This window comes from Perognathus longimembris, chromosome 1, assembly GCF_023159225.1.
Source record: "Perognathus longimembris pacificus isolate PPM17 chromosome 1, ASM2315922v1, whole genome shotgun sequence".
NCBI lineage: Eukaryota > Metazoa > Chordata > Mammalia > Rodentia > Heteromyidae > Perognathus > Perognathus longimembris.
Window position 1 is genome coordinate 103,488,615 of NC_063161.1, and position 17,882 is coordinate 103,506,496.

General features: G+C 38.3%; 1 protein-coding gene across 1 annotated transcript in view; it reads right to left on the reverse strand.

Annotated features, from left to right (window-relative positions):
- Window positions 1–17,882, reverse strand: part of LOC125352476 (contactin-associated protein-like 3) — an 86,539-nt gene that overhangs the window by 34,588 nt on the left and 34,069 nt on the right. Inside the window, exons 9-13 of the mRNA XM_048347606.1 lie at window positions 13,583–13,748; window positions 11,079–11,185; window positions 7,088–7,210; window positions 3,939–4,136; window positions 13–169 (exon numbers count right to left, since the gene is read on the reverse strand). Of these exons, the coding sequence (XP_048203563.1) occupies window positions 13–169; window positions 3,939–4,136; window positions 7,088–7,210; window positions 11,079–11,185; window positions 13,583–13,748 (751 nt within the window). The remainder of the gene's footprint in view (window positions 1–12; window positions 170–3,938; window positions 4,137–7,087; window positions 7,211–11,078; window positions 11,186–13,582; window positions 13,749–17,882) is intronic.

The following is a 17,882-nucleotide window of genomic DNA, read 5'->3' on the forward strand; positions in this document are numbered from 1 at the left end:
CATGGAAATCACCGTTCATTCTGGTCAGCATCACAATTGCAGTGGTATCGGGAATCAACACAGTTGCCCTCTAATCCACAAGTGCACTTTTGAGCATCAGGCAGAGAACCTCCCCAGTACATGTGAGTCTCAATGGTCCTTCTAGCCCACCAGCTCAATGGGGTTCCACCTGAAAGACAAGAGTGAGAAACATGACACTTATATATAATATATATACACATATACACATATAGTATATAATAATATGTATTATTAGTATTGACACACATATACAGATATACATCCATAGTATATATTATTATTGTGCCGAGGGGTTATAGTTACAAAAGTCAGGTAATGAGTACATTTTTCCTCCTGTCCACACCCACAGGTTCGTGTTCAACATAGTGTCTAATGAGTATCACTACTGCATTTGTTCACCCTTGAGACACCTACTTTGTCCCTGTCACTACCTGTCTCCCCAGTCCTTACTGCCTTCTACTTAAAAAACTATAGAGGGGCTGGGAATGTGGCTTAGTGGTAGAGTGTTTACCTAGCATGCATGAAGCCCTGGGTTTGATTCCTCAGCACCACATAAACAGAAAAGGCCAGAAGTGGCACTGGTAGAGTGCTAGCCTTGAGCAAAAAGAAGCCAGGAACAGTGCTCAGGCCCTGAGTCCCAAGCCACAGGACTGGAAAAAAGAAAGAAAAAAAAGCCCTATAGAAACAGTAACATTTAATTCTGCAACAGGATAACTTTTTATAGGATTTTTGAATGTTTAAAAATAGTTAAGACTGCCAGACAGTGGTGGCTCACATCTGTAAATCCTAGCTACTCTATAGGCTGAGATTTGAGGATGGTGGTTTGAAGACAGCCAAGGGCAGCAAAGTGTCTCTTATCTACAATAAACTACTCAAAAGAACAACAACAGGAACAATAACAAAAAGCAGAAGTAGAGCTGTGGATTGAGTGGTAGAGCACTACTAGACTTGAGCAAAAGAAACTCAGAGATAGTGCATATGCCCTAGGACCCACACAGAAAAAAAAAAAGTGTAAGACTTAAATTACCATGTTTGTTTATTTTTTATTTCAAGATGATCAAAAGCTCTTTAACTCACTGAGGCATGATATTATTTAGAAATTTCATTGAGACTTTCAATTATATTATTTTGAAATAATGCAATTGTCATTGGATTCATAACTATATTAATTTATACATTAAACTTAAAATCTTGCTGAGTGCTGGTAGGTCACATCTAAAATCCTATCTACTCAAGAAGTTATGATCTGAGGGTCACAGTTTAAAGCCAGCCTGGGCAAAAAAGTCAGTGAGACTCTTATCTCCAGAAAAAGCCAGAAGTGGAGCTGTGGCTCAAGTGGTAGAGTATGAGCCTTGGACAATGCTCAGACCCAGAGTTCAAACCCTAGGACTGGCAAATAAACAAACAAACAAGGGGCTGGGAATATGGCCTAGTGGCAAGAGAGCTTGCCTCGTATACACGAAGCCATGGGTTCGATTCCCCCGCACCACATATATAGAAAACGGCCAGAAGTGGCGCTGTGGCTCAAGTGGCAGAGTGCTAGCCTTGAGCAAAAAGAAGCCAGGGACAGTGCTCAGGCTCTGAGTCCAAGGCCTAGGACTGGCAAGAATTAAAAAAAAATAATCAACATGTAAATAAATAAAGTGTTTAACAGTATGGAGAGTCCTCAAAAGGCTAAACTTAGAACTCCCCTATGACCCAGCAATTACCCAAATGATCACAAAGCCACACTAAAGCTATCAGCACAACTATGTTCATTGCAGTATTATTTATCATAGCTAAGATATGGAAACAACTCAGATGCCCCTCAGTAGATTAGCAGATGAATGGATCAAGAAAATGTGATACATATACATATATATATATATCTCACATGTGAGATATATATATATATATGTATATATATATATACAATGGAATTCTATGTTTCCATGAGAAAGAATAGCATTGCCCCCATTTGTAAAGAAATAGAAAGACTTGGAAAAAATTACATTAAGTGAAATAAGCTAGATCCAAGGAAATATAGGCCCCATGGTTTCCCTCACTTGTAATAATTAGTAAATGCCTAGGCTAGTCCTAGCAGAGGTTCACAATACCTCAATAGCTTTATACATATGACCATATAACATGATGCTCTATGATATGTAAACAAGAAGTTTTGGTTGTTATTTTCTTTCTCTCTTCCTTTCCTTCTTTCTGTCTCTTTCTTTCCTTCTTTCTCTCTCTTTCCTCCTTTTTCTCTTTCTTTCTTTCTTTCTTTCTTTCTTTCTGTGTATTTTGTTTGAAGTTATTTCTTTTATCTTTCTTATTTTTCTCTGGCTTATTCCCCATTATCTCTGTTTCTGATGCTGATACCCTTTGTCTTGTATATATGTTTAACTGATTTGGGGAAGGAAAGGGGAATCACAGAAACAGTGGGACAAAGGGTAAACCAATGCAACAGTGATACTCACTAGACATTATTGTTGGATCAACCTGGGGGGAAGACAGATGGTGGGGAGGGAAAGCAGAAAGAAATGAGGAAGGGTGTAACACTGTTCAAAAAGAAATGCAGTCATTACCTTACTTATGTAACTGTAACCATTCTGTATGTCACTTTTAAAACAAAATATTTTTAAGTATTTAAGAAGTTTAAAATCCCCTCCATCTTTCCCCCTGAAGCCACATTCTTGATTTTGTAGCTACTGTTGTTATTTTTAAAAATGAATACAGAAAAAAGCAATCCAATAATCACTTGTAAATCAATAAAAATATCAGGCCTCTCCCTGGTAAATTCTTTACTGATATGAGCAGAGAGCCCTATTCTGGAGTAGACTGAGAAATTTATGTTTTTCCTGACTACATGGATGACTCTAGAACTGCTCTATCTGCCTTGTCTTCTTTAGTTAGATAGCCACATCACACTGCTCCCCTGGCATTTATTTACTCTCCTGGAACCAATCTTATTCTTCTCACCTCTTTGGCAGCAATCCACTAAGAATAAGTACCAATCCTTCTTGCACTAATTCTAAATTCAATCCACCAGAGAGCTGTGAGCAAGCAGCAATTCTCACATGCTACAGATGCTGTGCAATCAAGCCCTAGCGAGGCCAGTGTTTTAACTTTGATGTCTCAGAAAAATTAAACAATTCCCAAAGCCACAGCTGCCCACCACTTCTCTGTACTTCATGCCTGCCCGAGCACAGAAGGAAAGTTTTCCAGAAGGAATGGTGGGATATAATGACTAACAAAATGAATAGATTCAAAGAATGAAAATATGAAACCCTAAGTAGAATTTTGCAACAGGAACTAAAAAAAAAATCAACTATTAGCAGAGTTATGTTATGTTGAGTCCTGAAATAACTGTATGGACCAACTCTGTTCCTTAATTAACATTTAACAAGACACTAATTGCATTCAATCTTTGAAAAAGACTCACTGAATAACCACTTTCACATTATTCTTTCTTTTTTTTTTTTTTTGCCAGTCCTGGGGCTTGGACTCAGGGCCTGAGCACTGTCCCTGGCTTCTTTTTACTCAAGGCTAGTACTCTGCCACTTGAGCCACAGCGCCACTTCTGGCCATTTTCTGTATATGTGGTGCTGGGGAATCGAACCCAGGGCCTCATGTATATGAGGCAGGCACTCTTGCCACTAGGCCAGCCCCACTTTCACATTATTAAAGCACATGTGCAGCAATCGTTTCACTTAAGGCAGCACTGCCTTCACGGATGAGCACTGGATTCCAAAGCCCTCATATGGAGTTCAGGTGAGACTGAGAACAGACTGAACAAAAAATAGCAACCTACTGGCCTGCTCTTCACTCTATGAAAACACATCTCTGTAACTTCCAGTTGTGACCTGGGAGCTATGGAGACAGGAGTCTTAGCAACCTGTGCCTACTGCAGATTCTACACAGTACGAAGGCTCACTACTTACCATGGTGCTCTGAGAGCCTGGGCTTCTTGCAGTGGAAAGCCAGCTTCTGATGGCAGTGGTCTGCATGGCTGACTATGGCCTGCAGCTGGTCCATGCTGGTACTGTACTTGAAAAGCACTGGCTGTGGGCGATCTCCTTGCAAGCCTTTGACTCTGACTAGGTGGGAACCATTGTGCTGCAATGAGGTCCACACAGTACCTGAGCAGAAATGGGATTGGAATGAAGAAAGGACATCAAAACTGGGCTGAAATGGTTAAGATGAGTATAAAAAGGAGAAACATCTCTCATTTAATTAGTTTTTTTTTTTTTTAAGATCTCAGCTGGGCACCAGTGGCTCACACCTACAATCCTATGTACTCAGGAGGCTGAGATCTGAGGATCACAGTTCAAAGCCATCCTGGGCAGGAAAGTCCATGAGACTCTTGTCTCCAATTAACCACCAGAAAACTGGAAGTGGCACTATGGCTCAAAGTGGTAGAGCTCTAGCCTTGAACAAGAAAGCTCCTGATTCACAAGGATTACATTTGTGAGCCACTGGTGCAAGTCTTAAAATAAATATTGAGTAGTGGGGCAATAGAAACTCACTTACAGTTGGACAGCAAAACAAGGTAGACATGTATGCATCTAATTAAGTATTTCTGGCAATAACCACCACTACTGAAAAATTCGAAATACTTGCTGCCAGATTTTGACATACTCCTGTTACATTGATTACCTATGGGGAGGTCTTTGGGAAAGAACTTTTTAAATTAAAACATATTTCACAATGTTTATAAGAGAAGAAAGCCATACTGACTTTTGTTATTTCCCACCTGTACATCTCACACCATAGTGATATAAAAGGCTTACATTTGCCTGGTTTCTTTTTCTACACCATGTATCAAGGATCACATCTAACAGCTTCACTGGTGCTCATAATGTCCTAATGTCTCCCATCCAACCAGAGATCCAGGGAAGAGAGCTCCAAGCGGAAGTGGAAAGAATACTGACTGAAACTCTATGAAGAGCAACATCACAAAACTCACAAAAACTAGCAACAACAAGAACAAACGGAGTCATCAGAGTTGGTGCCCATTTTATTGTCAGGGTGCTAGAAAACAAATGCTAAAGGAGGCTGTCAGAATTTCTGCAGAAACTTCAAGAGCATGGTTTATTTTCTTTTAATCACATTTTCCCTGTGCAACTTATGTTACAACATTTTCACAGAACAACAAATAAATGGACCTGATATTAATGTTTATAATTATTTACTCTGTGCACCCTCTGAATTTCTCCTATCAATTGAACTAAGGTAACAGGAATAGATAGAAAATTGTGCTAGCTTATGAGTGTATCACTTGTAATGTGATTTTGTCATTTATTTCTAGGGTTTATGATACCAAAAATCAATGATATGAGAACATCATTAATTGTGGGAACTAGTTCACACAGACTGGCAGTCAGTGTGATAGTTAATGTGTGTTACATAGTTAAAATATTATCAGATTTTTTTCATATAGAGAGAGGGAAAATGTTCAAAATAATTTTCAAACTAATCATCTTCAAAAAGTGATAATTTAAATGACTCATCTTTAAATTATGATTATTTAACAAGGATCTTCAGCCAGATACATTGTTTCTCCAATATTTCTCAACACATTATTTTCATGTATCTTAAAATATCTCCTAGAAGAGAGCATTGAAATCAGACACATTGTTTCTCCAATATTTCTCAACATATTACTTTCAAGTATCTTAAACCTATCACCTAGAAGGGAGCTTTGAAATCACATAAGAAATCTATTGTTATATTATGTCTACTATGTCTATTACTTCACAATAAGTCATATTATGAAACATTGTGACTATAATGTCATGATATATCATTCTTTGAGTGTAGGGGAGAGTCACAGACACAGAAATAGCTGAGAATTTGGGTGTATGTATACCTGAGTGCATTAAATAAAGACATTTTTCCTTTTATCCAACCACTTGTTTTTCTGTAAATGCCTCTTACACTGTCCAGAGTTAATCATGTGGGAAGGATTGAAAATGGCAAAGTGGATATAATTTGACAAAATAAACAGAAACCAGGGGATATTGTAATGTATATGTCCATGTTTTTATATCCTAATTAACCAAACCAAACCAAACTGCATGTTCATTTGCCTGAACTTTTTTTTGTTGTTACTGTTGGTTATGGGGCTCAAACTGAGGGCTTGTGCGCTGTTCCTGAGCCTCTTTGTGCTCAAAGCTAGTGTTCTACCACTTAAGCCACAGCACCACTTCCAGTTTTTGAGTGGTAAATTGGATATAGGAGTCTCACAGGGGCTTTCCTGCCTGGGCTGGCTTTGAACTGCAATCCTCAGATCTCAACCTCCTGAGTAGCTAGGATTACAGGCGTGAGCCACTGACACCCAGCTTCATTTGCCTAAACTTGAAGGGGTGTGCTACAGGCCAACAGTGGCCAGTGGCTGTTATGCATGAGTGCAGATGGAAGAAGTCCCAAGGAGTCAGGGCAACAGATTTTATTTTGGTAAGATTTAAGGATAATTAAAAATCTTTTTAAAAGTCATCCACTATCACAGTTAATATTCTCAGATCTTATTTGTAAGCCAAACTATAAGACAGCTATTTATTTTCCTTTTGTGATGGAAAGTATGCTTCCTCATCCTTGTTATGTCATATAAATATATGTGTGTATGTGTTTATCCAAATTCATATGACATAATAATCTCTATTTCTTGCCTTGTCCTTGGCTCCAATCTGGCCTTCTTAAGTCTGTCTTGTTAGTTACTACAACTTCCAGAAGAGGCAAAATGTAGTAGTTCAACACATGAGCCATAGTACTGCTATGCATTTTCAACCTACTCCTACATTTATGACTTAAGGGATATGGTTTGAATCCAGCCTGTTTGACTGCAGCCATCTTGAAATGGTAACCACCATGACTGTCTCAGAGTAAGTCTAGACAGTTTTCACTGCATAGACATTGCAGTGGTACATGGAGCTTTGCCACCTGGCACTGGAGCCAGAAACAAAAATGTGCCTGATTCTAATACTAGCTTAAGATAGACCAGATATGATGCAGTCAGCAGGAAGTCACTTTGCTGCTGCACAATACAAGCCTTAGAAGAATTTAACTATTATAGGATAGCTTATTAGCATACCTGTCATGTTGCAGTACACCAGAGCTGGTCCCAGTGGGCCACTTCCATCTGTGTCGATGTAGTAGAGTCCTGAAGAATCTTCTCCCAAGTACTTAAGGGCTTCACAAGATCTCTCATACAGAGCTGCAGAGAATACCAATTTTCCCAGAGGGGCCACATGGGATGGATGGCTCCACTGTTAACTATGCAGTATCTCCGTCCCCCCTACCCCATGATGTCATGCTACATCATTCTGTCCTGAGTCACAGCTTCCCCACATCAAATCAGGCAGATGAAGTTCTGAAGCACAGTGAGATTTTAAGAGATGTCAGTATGAAAGCTGTAAATTTGGATCCTAGATACTTTAGAAACTTAAAATTCTTTTCTAAACTAGAAATGCTGTGCTTATTCTTAGTTCTAGTGTAATGGCTAAATGATCTCTGATTAAACCATGTAATAATTCTTGATTTTAAAATTTATTAAAAATTATACCCTCTTTTTCTTAAAGGGGTAAGGCACCAGTGGCTCACACCTGTAATCTTACTCAGAAGGCTGAGATCTGAGGATCCCAGATCAAAACAGTGTAGGTAAGAAAGTCTGTAAGACTTGTATCTCTAATTAAGCATGAAAAAACCCAGAGCAGCAGGCACTAGTGGTGCATGCTAAGATCTGAGGAAGGCTACTTGAAGCCTCAGGAAAGCTGTGAGAGCTCAACTTCAATTAACTTCCACAGCTAGAAGTGGAACTATGGAATGCTAGCCTTGAGGGGAAAAAAAATCTCAGGGTCAGTATTCATGACTTGATTTCAAGATTCAGAATAGCACACAAAAAAGACCCAAAGGTGCATCAAAAGTGGAGTTCAAGTGGTGGAGCACTAGCCTTGAGCAATAAAACTAAAGGACAATGCCCAAGCCCTGAGTACCGGTACAAAAAGAAGTATGTATAAAATACATTTGGGGCTGGGTATATAGCCTAGTGGCAAGAGTGCCTGCCTCGGATACACGAGGCCCTAGGTTCGATTCCCCAGCACCACATATACAGAAAACGGCCAGAAGCGGCGCTGTGGCTCAAGTGGCAGAGTGCTAGCCTTGAGCGGGAAGAAGCCAGGGACAGTGCTCAGGCCCTGAGTCCAAGGCCCAGGACTGGCCAAAAAAAAAAAAAAAAAATATATATATATATATATATATATATATATATATATATATATATTTGATCTAGTGAGTGAAATTTTAGAAATTAACAGTTTTCATGAATTTTTTTAAATTTCCTTAAATGTTTTGCAGATGATTATTTAAGAAACTAAAATTAATAGAAGTAAATATGTAAATGATGGTCTCTGTGATTTTACTTTATCCTAACTTGCAATTGCAAGTTTTTCTATATATAAGGCAAGTGATTAAAGCTACAATGGTATATTTAATTGATATTAGACATAATGTTAAATGCGCAGTCAGCTTAGTAACCATCCCTGTGGATTCCTTGATTAAACAACGCCTTTTGAAAGCTTCAAATGCAGAAAAGACATGCAGGAGTGTTTCTTCAACACTGGTTTTGTTGGGCTAGGATCCTAAAGTGAGCTCATGGGTGTCCACACAAACAGAACTAGGCACTGGTTAGACAAGATGCACCAAGCTCAGGAATCTTAGCATGGGGTTAGGAAGAAGAAGAATTTCAACTTAGGCTGCTCTATATGTCTTAGAATATCTCTAGATTATGAGAGAGATATACAGAAACTTATCATTTCCTCTTATCTTGCTCAAAAGAAGGATCAAGGAATATCCCTTTAGTTCAAGGATCATATTAGTATGATTGAGTGTCAAATTAGGTGTTCCCAAATCAGTGTTTGGCCCATTGTCCTGTCCAACAGACAATTTGGGCTTGCTTCTCCATGGCGGTTAAATTTTGGCCACTCATGTTTTTATTTCTATTCTATAAATTCATGGGCATGCTGATAATCACCTAGACAAATGTCCTTTGGGGATGCATATACATCTTTTGGTTAGGATTTCAAATGCTTAAAGAATGAAGGTACAGAAAGTAGGATATAGGAAGAAATTTTCTCTAAAACTAACTGCATATGTATGTCAATATTATGCCTGGAACTCCAATCCCTGGCACTACACATTACCAAGAAGACATGGCTTTATGATTACTTGCTTTGATCTAGCAATATCTTCAGCAGAATTAAAACGAAATCAGTTCAATTAGTAAACCTAATCATGGGCAACAGATAAAGGACTCTTGGTACAGTTCATTGGGCTTCTCATTGTTACTTGGGATTATGTTTAAACTGTAGTTACAATAGCACCTTATGAATCATTCATTAATGGTTAATATTCAGTAGGACTCTTCCCTGACTAAGGCACTTTACTAGATGTGATAGGAGCAGTCTCTTAAGTACAAGAGACCAGTACAGCCCTACTTCTTGGACTTTGGCCAAATCCTTACCTTAAGGTTTCTAAGAAGTCCAATCCCTTCCAAAGAAGGATTTACATGGCAAATTCTGACTGGAGATGGAGGAGAGCTGCACATAGTGTGTTTAGTGGATGAGTCACTCCCTCTAGTCTGCCAAGGGCTGCTCATGGAACCCACACCACTGGAGACAGGGATGTCTTCCCAATACCCACAATATCTTCTCTGGGGATCCTGGTCCAGAAAAAGTATATTTATGGCAATGCATGTTCTGCTCTGTCTTCAGTTTATGTGGACTAAAATTAATGCACACAGAAGACTACATGAAGGTGCAATAAACTTCCCCAGGAGTAGAAACTAAAGAAAGTAGACACATAAAGTCATGTTCTTCCTCTAAAGATACAGGGAGAGAAGAGGTGCTGGGGGGTGGGGAATAGGCACTCAGAAATATCAGCAATTATGTACAAATAAAGAAAAATAAAACACAAGCAAAAAGGCTGATAATTAGAAAATCAGAACTTCCATGTAACATTGCTTGTGCTTGTTAACGACTAGTCATGAATAAAGGCTTGTTAGTCTGAACAGTGACAGGAAAGTAGCATGGTCGGTGAGAGCACTGGCTCTGGAGCCAAAGCCTTTGTGATCACAGCTGCAATACCTAGAGCAGCCTCTTCTGCTTCCCTCTTCCCCAAGCACAGTGGAGGTGGTAACTCTTCTCTCCTTTGAGTGTTAAGAATTTATCAAATTAAAACATGCAAAGCACTGGACTCCTGCAGACATGTTGAAAATTCTCAGTATATGCTAATCTTGTCATCACAAACAACACCTAGATTACATAGAATCTGAAAGTTGACCTGGTTTCTTGCTAGCTAGAACTGCTACCATGACAGCACCCCAATTTTGGTCCTTCTGAAATGATTGAGAATCTGACTGCTCACACAAAATTTTAATTTGGAAGACAAAAATTCAGAACTAAATGTGTTACCAATACAAGGAACAGAAAAAAAAAAAAAGAAAATGCATCATGCATTGTTTGTCTTTTCTTTTTTTGCTACATTTTCCCTTTACCTGTTCTTTTCTTTCTTTGGTGATCTATATTTGATATTATATATTATTGTAAGCTGTTTTAACATCATTTGTAAATAAAATTAATGTGAAAACATGCCAGGCAAAGATGAGTCTCTTGCTGGGCACTGGTGGCTCATGCCCATAATTCTAGCCACTCAAGGAGGCTGAGATATGAGGACCGTCATTCAAAGCTAGCTCTGGCAGACAAATCCTCAAGACTCTTATTCAAGTAGAAATGTGACTCATGTGATAGAACACCAGCTGATTGGGCGAGAAATGGAGCCCTGAGCACAATCCCTAGTACCAGCACAAAAATAAATAGATGGTGGGGGAAAAGAAGGAGGAGGGCGGGAAGAAGGAAGGGAGGAAGGGAGGGAGGGAAGGGAAAGATTAGCTTCCAAGAGATAATATTCTCTTGTTTTGTGCCATTTAAAAAAAAACAAACAACAGTTATGTGTAGAACTAATGATAGGGAACTGGAACTCCACAGGAATCAGAACATCAAGGAGAACCAGCAACGTGTGTAGCTTACAGGAATGGCAGGTGGCTCCCATGTAGCCAGTATGGGTGCAGTCACAGGAGAAGGTAGCCCATGACTGGAAACATTTACCCCCATGTTCACAATAGCTGGGCAAACACCTACAGGAAGACAGATAAACATTGCTGTTTTCCAAATGCAGCCACAATAAAACATGCTTGTCATGCTGGTTTGTTATAGGAAAGATGAAGGACAACAGTGAACAGAAGCAACCCAACAGGACAGAGGCAGTTGTGTCTTCCCTTTAGTCTATGAATGTAACATACAACCAAGGTTAGAAAGCTTGGTTAAGTGCAACATTTGTGACAGGTATATTTTCAATACTTCTCCTTATATTATATTAGCTCTGTTCATTTTTCACACACACACAAAACAAACCCACAGGTTTATTGCATATGTATGACTAGGAGTATCAATAGCTTGCAATGACCTCAGAAAGACACACTATTATGTTTCCCTCCTGCGTGTGCCCTGTGGAGCCCCTCACTAACAGGCCAGCACTAGCACCTCCACAAGAACATGGGTTGTGACCAGCTTTGACCAATAGGGCATTGCAACAACAACCACCACAACAACAACCACAACACAGTTTTTAGTAATCAAACACAAGAAGGACAATGTTCTTTCATAAAGCTCAAATACATTTTTGGCATATGTGCTCAACTAAATTACTTTGCATAAAAGCACGGCAATCTGCTATATATGTTATTTTCTCACTCCCCAGCACTTCCCAGACTATTGGCTTTCATTCTTATCCTGACTATCAGGATTTTCAGTTCACACAAATTCATTCCAATAAATACAGCCTTGTCCACAAGTCAGAAGCAATTTAAATGGTTTGGGTTGGTCCTTATTCCCTTTTGTTCCAATTTGTCATTTAAATGGCTTTCACAACAACTATTAGTTTAAAATAATAATTAAACATTGAACAACCAAATTTAGGCTGATACAGGATAAAAAGGTTACTCCCTTGTTAACACAAAGGTGTGAATGTCCATACCAAGTGACTGATAAGCAAAGTTAATGGAAAATTCATGTGATTATAAGATTTTATTCAAAATGAGAGATTCACAGGAGCAAACAGATAATAGTGGAGGATGACAGCCATGGGGGCAAAGCTATTTAGGAAGCTCTCATTCTGTTCTGTCCTGCTGCTCAAGTACTAATCAATGGGTCACAGGTACATCAAAATAAAATAAAATAGCAAATATCAAAGGAAGGTAGGTAAAGTTGAGGAAAGGACCACTTAACCTATTTTAACTTCTTCCCTCTAATATTGTACAGATTATACTCCCATTGAAATTATTGTAGCTTGTAATCAAAGCACTACCTTTACTTTTGTTCTTTGAAAATTATATATATGTGTGTGTGTGTATATGCATGTACATTTGTATATGTGTATACATGTGTGTATGTATTGTATACATATGTATACGTGCATATATAAAACATGGAAAAATCTCAGCTACCAATAATAAGTACAATGGATAAACATGATTTTACTTTTAAAAAAGGAATATGTATTAGATTTTTGAAACCAGAATAATATTTATTTTAAATTTCTTACTGGTTTCAGAAAGATTGTGAGTTTTAAAATGGCCAATGTTAAAAGGATATTAAAAATCTTTATATGAGACTCAGCTTGGTCATAAGGTTCATGAAGAGTCATGTCCAACTTACCTATAGAGTGAACACTAAGCACACAGCACTATGCATCCTCAGTCATTCTACTACCATAGCTATGAACAGAACAGAAAAAATAAAACAAAACAAAGAAGCACAGAGAAATATAGAAAGCCACTTAGCTCCAGTCATTTCATCATTTTTAGTTCTAGCCTAGTTTAGTTGTTCTCTATAATTACTCAATCCCTTCTATATTGAGAACACAGTAAACACCGACTTTTCTAACATGTTCTGTATAATACAACTGTTAGAAGCACTGATTTGTCAGTATTGAGTTGTATCCGTAAGTACATAGCATGGCCAGTATTTTAAAAATGCTAGTTGCTAAAAAGCAAAGGAAAATTCATGACTTTGTTTTCCAATAAAATATTATAATTTACAAGTCACAACATTAACATAGAAGAAAAAGAAGACATTATTTTACTATTATCAGTGTTTAGATCTTAAGTCCTCCACTGTCCAATGCTTCAAAGGCCTGATCCTGAGACTATGACTCTAGTAGGAGGGGGTGGAGGGGGTAGGAGGTCCTAGTCAGGGATTTTCAGGGAGTGTGTCCTTTACAGTGGTGTGGGATCCAGTCTCTTGCTCTTTTGCTATCTCACCAGAACGGTGAGCCAGAACAAGTCTCTTGTCTTTATAAATGGATTATCTCAGTAATAGCAATGGAGAGGGAACTAACACTTCCTCCTTTGATATGAATATCATCAGCAACAGAGGAAAGAAAGGAAGGTACAGCTGTTCATGTGTTTATGAACTAATTAGCTATATTAAAAACCGGTGTAAAACATGACTTAAATGACCTAAATGGTTCTTACCTGTCTATAATGCCACAGGAATCTATCTGGAGGTCACTGAAACTCCCCAGCGCCCCCTGCTGTACAGAGATGGGATCCACCGCTTTGTCACCAATGGAGATGAGTCTCAGGCAGCCCTGGAACCCTCCCAGGGAGCTCCCACATCCAGAGATGTTTTCTGGACAGCCTAAATATTAAGACAGAGGCAGAAGGCAATCAACAAGCATGACCAAAACAAAAACCTACACATAGTATTCAAAATATTGAAAGATCGCTGCATCCCATTGTAGACAATTGAAGGTTAAAATTCCTAAAAAACACTTGACGGTCACGAGGATGAACAACAAGGAAATCAATGACAACAAAGCTGATGGAATTGGTAATACGTAAAAACAACCACTGGGATACACTACGTGGACAGGGACAGGAGAGGGAACCTGGGGGAAATGAGTGACATTGTTCAAAACAGAAATGTATTTATTACCTAGCTTATGAAATGGTAACCCCTCTGTACAACATCTTAATAGTAACAATAAAATTATGAATTTTTAAATTTACAAAAAAATACCCACTGGAGTCAGGCTTAGGAAAGATGAAAAGAGGACAAGATGTACAATCCTGAAAGTAGAGTCATTGCACATTTAATTCCAGCAAAGAAATATAAGAAATTATTCCTTCTAGCATGCTAAGTAGATAAACAAAAGGCACATGACAGTAGAAACAGAAGAATTACAGGACTTGCTAAATTTAAAATTTCTAATAATAATTTCAAAGTAAAAACAGATTTACATATCCAGCACTTATATAAAAACATATTAAATATCTACTTTGATGCATGTGTGCAAACACACAGCACTACTTAAAAGTATTCTGACAATTATAGCCAGATAAAAACAATTTATATTGACTTCTGTAAGTTTTTGAAGTAGGCCATTTAGTCAAATTTCTTTCAATATTATTCTTCAACATTAATAAAAACAAAAAGCCCTTATTTCACAGTGATGTTGGCAATGAAAATAATCAGAAAAAAATCTGCAATTTTTAAAAGGGTCTTTGATTGTTCTCATTATTAAGAATTAAACTCTATAGGCCCTAATTTCTCTACCATTAATCATTTTGCAATAGATTACAAGCCACAGTTGGTATTTAAGTGCTCTTTTTCATGGCTGAGCTTTTCAGTAATACAATGTTCATGAAGCAATGATAACCAAGACATGACTTGGAAATGCAAATCAAAGCAGGACCAGTCCAGAGCACATCCTGTAGCCCACACGGAGTCAGCATACACGTAATTATTCTCCCTCTCTCTATTCAGTCATTGTGCAAAGCACAGACTCTCAGATTTGCTTGATGTAAGACTTAAGTTCAATAAAGAAGAAAGTTACAGGAAAGGAGATGATTCAATACTTGGACCATGATTTTGGACAAAGCAACTCTTTGAGGAAGCAGAGCAGAAACCAGCTCCCCATCCTTGACCCCTTTTCAGAACAGAAAAAGGCCCCCTAGGAATTTCCCTGGCTGAAAAAAGCTGACTCTCACCCAGCAGTGGTCCTCTTAGGGCTGGCCAGTATCCACTGGTGCAATGGGGGAATGTAATGCTTGTACCTCTTTGCCTGGCTGGGTCTCTACTAGAGGGTATTTCTGCTGTCTCCTGTGGGATCTACTTTGGGTTCTGTTGTGAAGCCATCATCAAAGCTGGGTGGGCCTGACCTTCTGTTTGTCCCCAGTGGTTCTCTCAACCTTATAGGATTGTTTCCGGTAATTATTCCCACTAAGCCACCTATGAGTGGAAATAATTCCTACACAGAGACAATTTCTTGGAGAGTCCTACTCATGAATACTTACCTTTTATATACAAATATGAAAATGCCAGAGCATTTCAAATAAATATTGCAAATGTTATACAAAGTATAAAATAATGGAAATCATTCTTTCATAAAATGATACTAAAATAAAATGATTATTTATAAAATGATATTTTGTGTGTTTCAAAAACTTTTAATGTGGTAATGATTCTTTAAATGGTTTTGTGCTTCTAATCATTGAAGAGGACTGATGTTGATATTTAAAGTGTTATTTTATAACACTGTTTTACTTCTAAAATAAAATTGAAAATTCATATGAGTGAAAGATTTTGCCCACTATACTTTGGTGCTTTTCATTAGCTTTTCAGTTTTTATTCTCTTTTTTGGTCAGTTGTGGTGCTTGAACTCAAGGCCTGGGCTCTGTTCTTGAGCTTTTTCTCTCAAGGCTAGCACTCTGAGTCACTTTGAGCCACAGTACCACTTGTGGTTTTCTGATGGTTAATTGAAGATAAGAGTCTCATGGACTTTCCTGCCCAGGCTGGCATTAAACCATAATTCTCAAGTCTCAGCCTCCTGAGTAGCTAGGATTACAGGTATGAGCCAGTATTGCCAGCTTTGTTAGCTCATCTTTATCTTTTTTGTCTTCAAATTACTGGTGCACTTTCAAAAAAACAGGAAATTAGAATACAACCTCTTCTAATTTCTGCACAATGTTTGCTCACTTTCTATTTAAGAATTTTCATAAAATGCACACCTTTCTTGCAATGACTCAGGCAGACTTCAATGTTTGCACCCTAAGAAAACAAATCCAAAGCAAGCCAAGACTTGCATCAATAGTGGGTACAATGAATATCCTCAGTTAACCTTGAAGACTTTGATATTTCAAACCCAATATTCCATCATAAAAAAGCTGTTAAAACTCTATAGTGGGGGCTGGGGATATAGCCTAGTGGCAAGAGTGCCTGCCTCGGATACACGAGGCCCTAGGTTCGATTCCCCGGCACCACATATACAGAAAACGGCCAGAAGCAGCGCTGTGGCTCAAGTGGCAGAGTGCTAGCCTTGAGCGGGAAGAAGCCAGGGACAGTGCTCAGGCCCCGAGTCCAAGGCCCAGGACTGGCCAAAAAAAAAAAAAAAAAAAAAAAACACTCTATAGTGTTCTATATCATTTTCTAATTTCTGTGATAGTGCACATATTTGATTTGCAAAGAATTTCTGGAGTGTGGGATGTGTTTGGAAAAATGCCAAGATGTCTTTATATAGATGGCTTCTACTTCCAGCACTTACTACAAACATTACAATATGGAATGGTGACATTAAGTCAGCATTTTTTGTTGAGCCATTTGTTCTCCAATCACACAACTCAAACAACTTTAAAAATGCCATATCTATTTCTGTTGAGACCTAGGATAAACTATATACAGTGGTCAAAATGAAAGCATGCTTAATGTGCAACTTCAAAGAGGAGGAGGATCAAACCCCTAAATGCTTTGTATCTTCAGTTAGGAAAGAGATCCAGAAGAGAGGGACCCAATATCCAAGCAGGCTTTTATTTGTCCATGCAGAGGGCTGCCTGAAAAATCCAACTATAAAGGAGGGGATCACTCAATTAGGCCCTCATTTGAGATGCAAAGTGGAAGAGTAAGTATTTATTGCTAAACAAATGCAATGTATCCATTACTCTGGAGGGAATGCAAGACTCAATGGAATAGTTATTGGATGGCAGACTCTCCAAACTCTGTGGTTCAAGCCTGCTACTGACTAGTAAGTACAGAGGTGCCTTAAGTTTCAACTCTCGGAAACAAGCACCAAACATCCCATAGTGGGTGTCAGTCAAACTGGTCCTAGAACAACTCCTAAAATTAAATTAAAATAATAATAAAACAAGCTCAAACTGAGAAAAAGAGACCCAAATCACAGAGTTCATACATTTCTATTTTGACACATAAAACATTGTTAATGTACTGCTGGACCACTGTCACAAGAAGAAAGCCACATTCTGGGACTTCCAGGCCTAAATACAATAGATAACATATAGATAGTTCCTGTGACCAGGTAGCGTTGGTTTATGCCGGCTGCCTTGTCATCATTACTGATTATCATCCCTCTGAATCTCAAAAAGGTCTTGATTTTAGACAATAAATTGATAGTCACACTCACTGTAATTACAAGAAAACACATCTGCCTTTATGGTGAAGTTGTATATTAAAATTGGTTTGTGTAAAATTACAATAATAAGCTGACTGAAAACTCATGACTTAGCTTGCATGGAGGAAAGCATAAAGGAGAGAACTATTTAGGCTATCTCAGTCACAGTGCTCTGATTTCTTTGAAGAACTGAGAACTGAGCAGATCCAGGAACACAAACTTTATCAGTCCAAGCACTGAGTAGATAAAATGAAGTAAATCCTTTGTGATAGACAATAATAAGGTGGAAATTAAACAAACAGATTCCAATACAAACTACTCTTAAGATTGCATAAAGTAACTCTGACAGGCCAGGTTAGAACATTGAG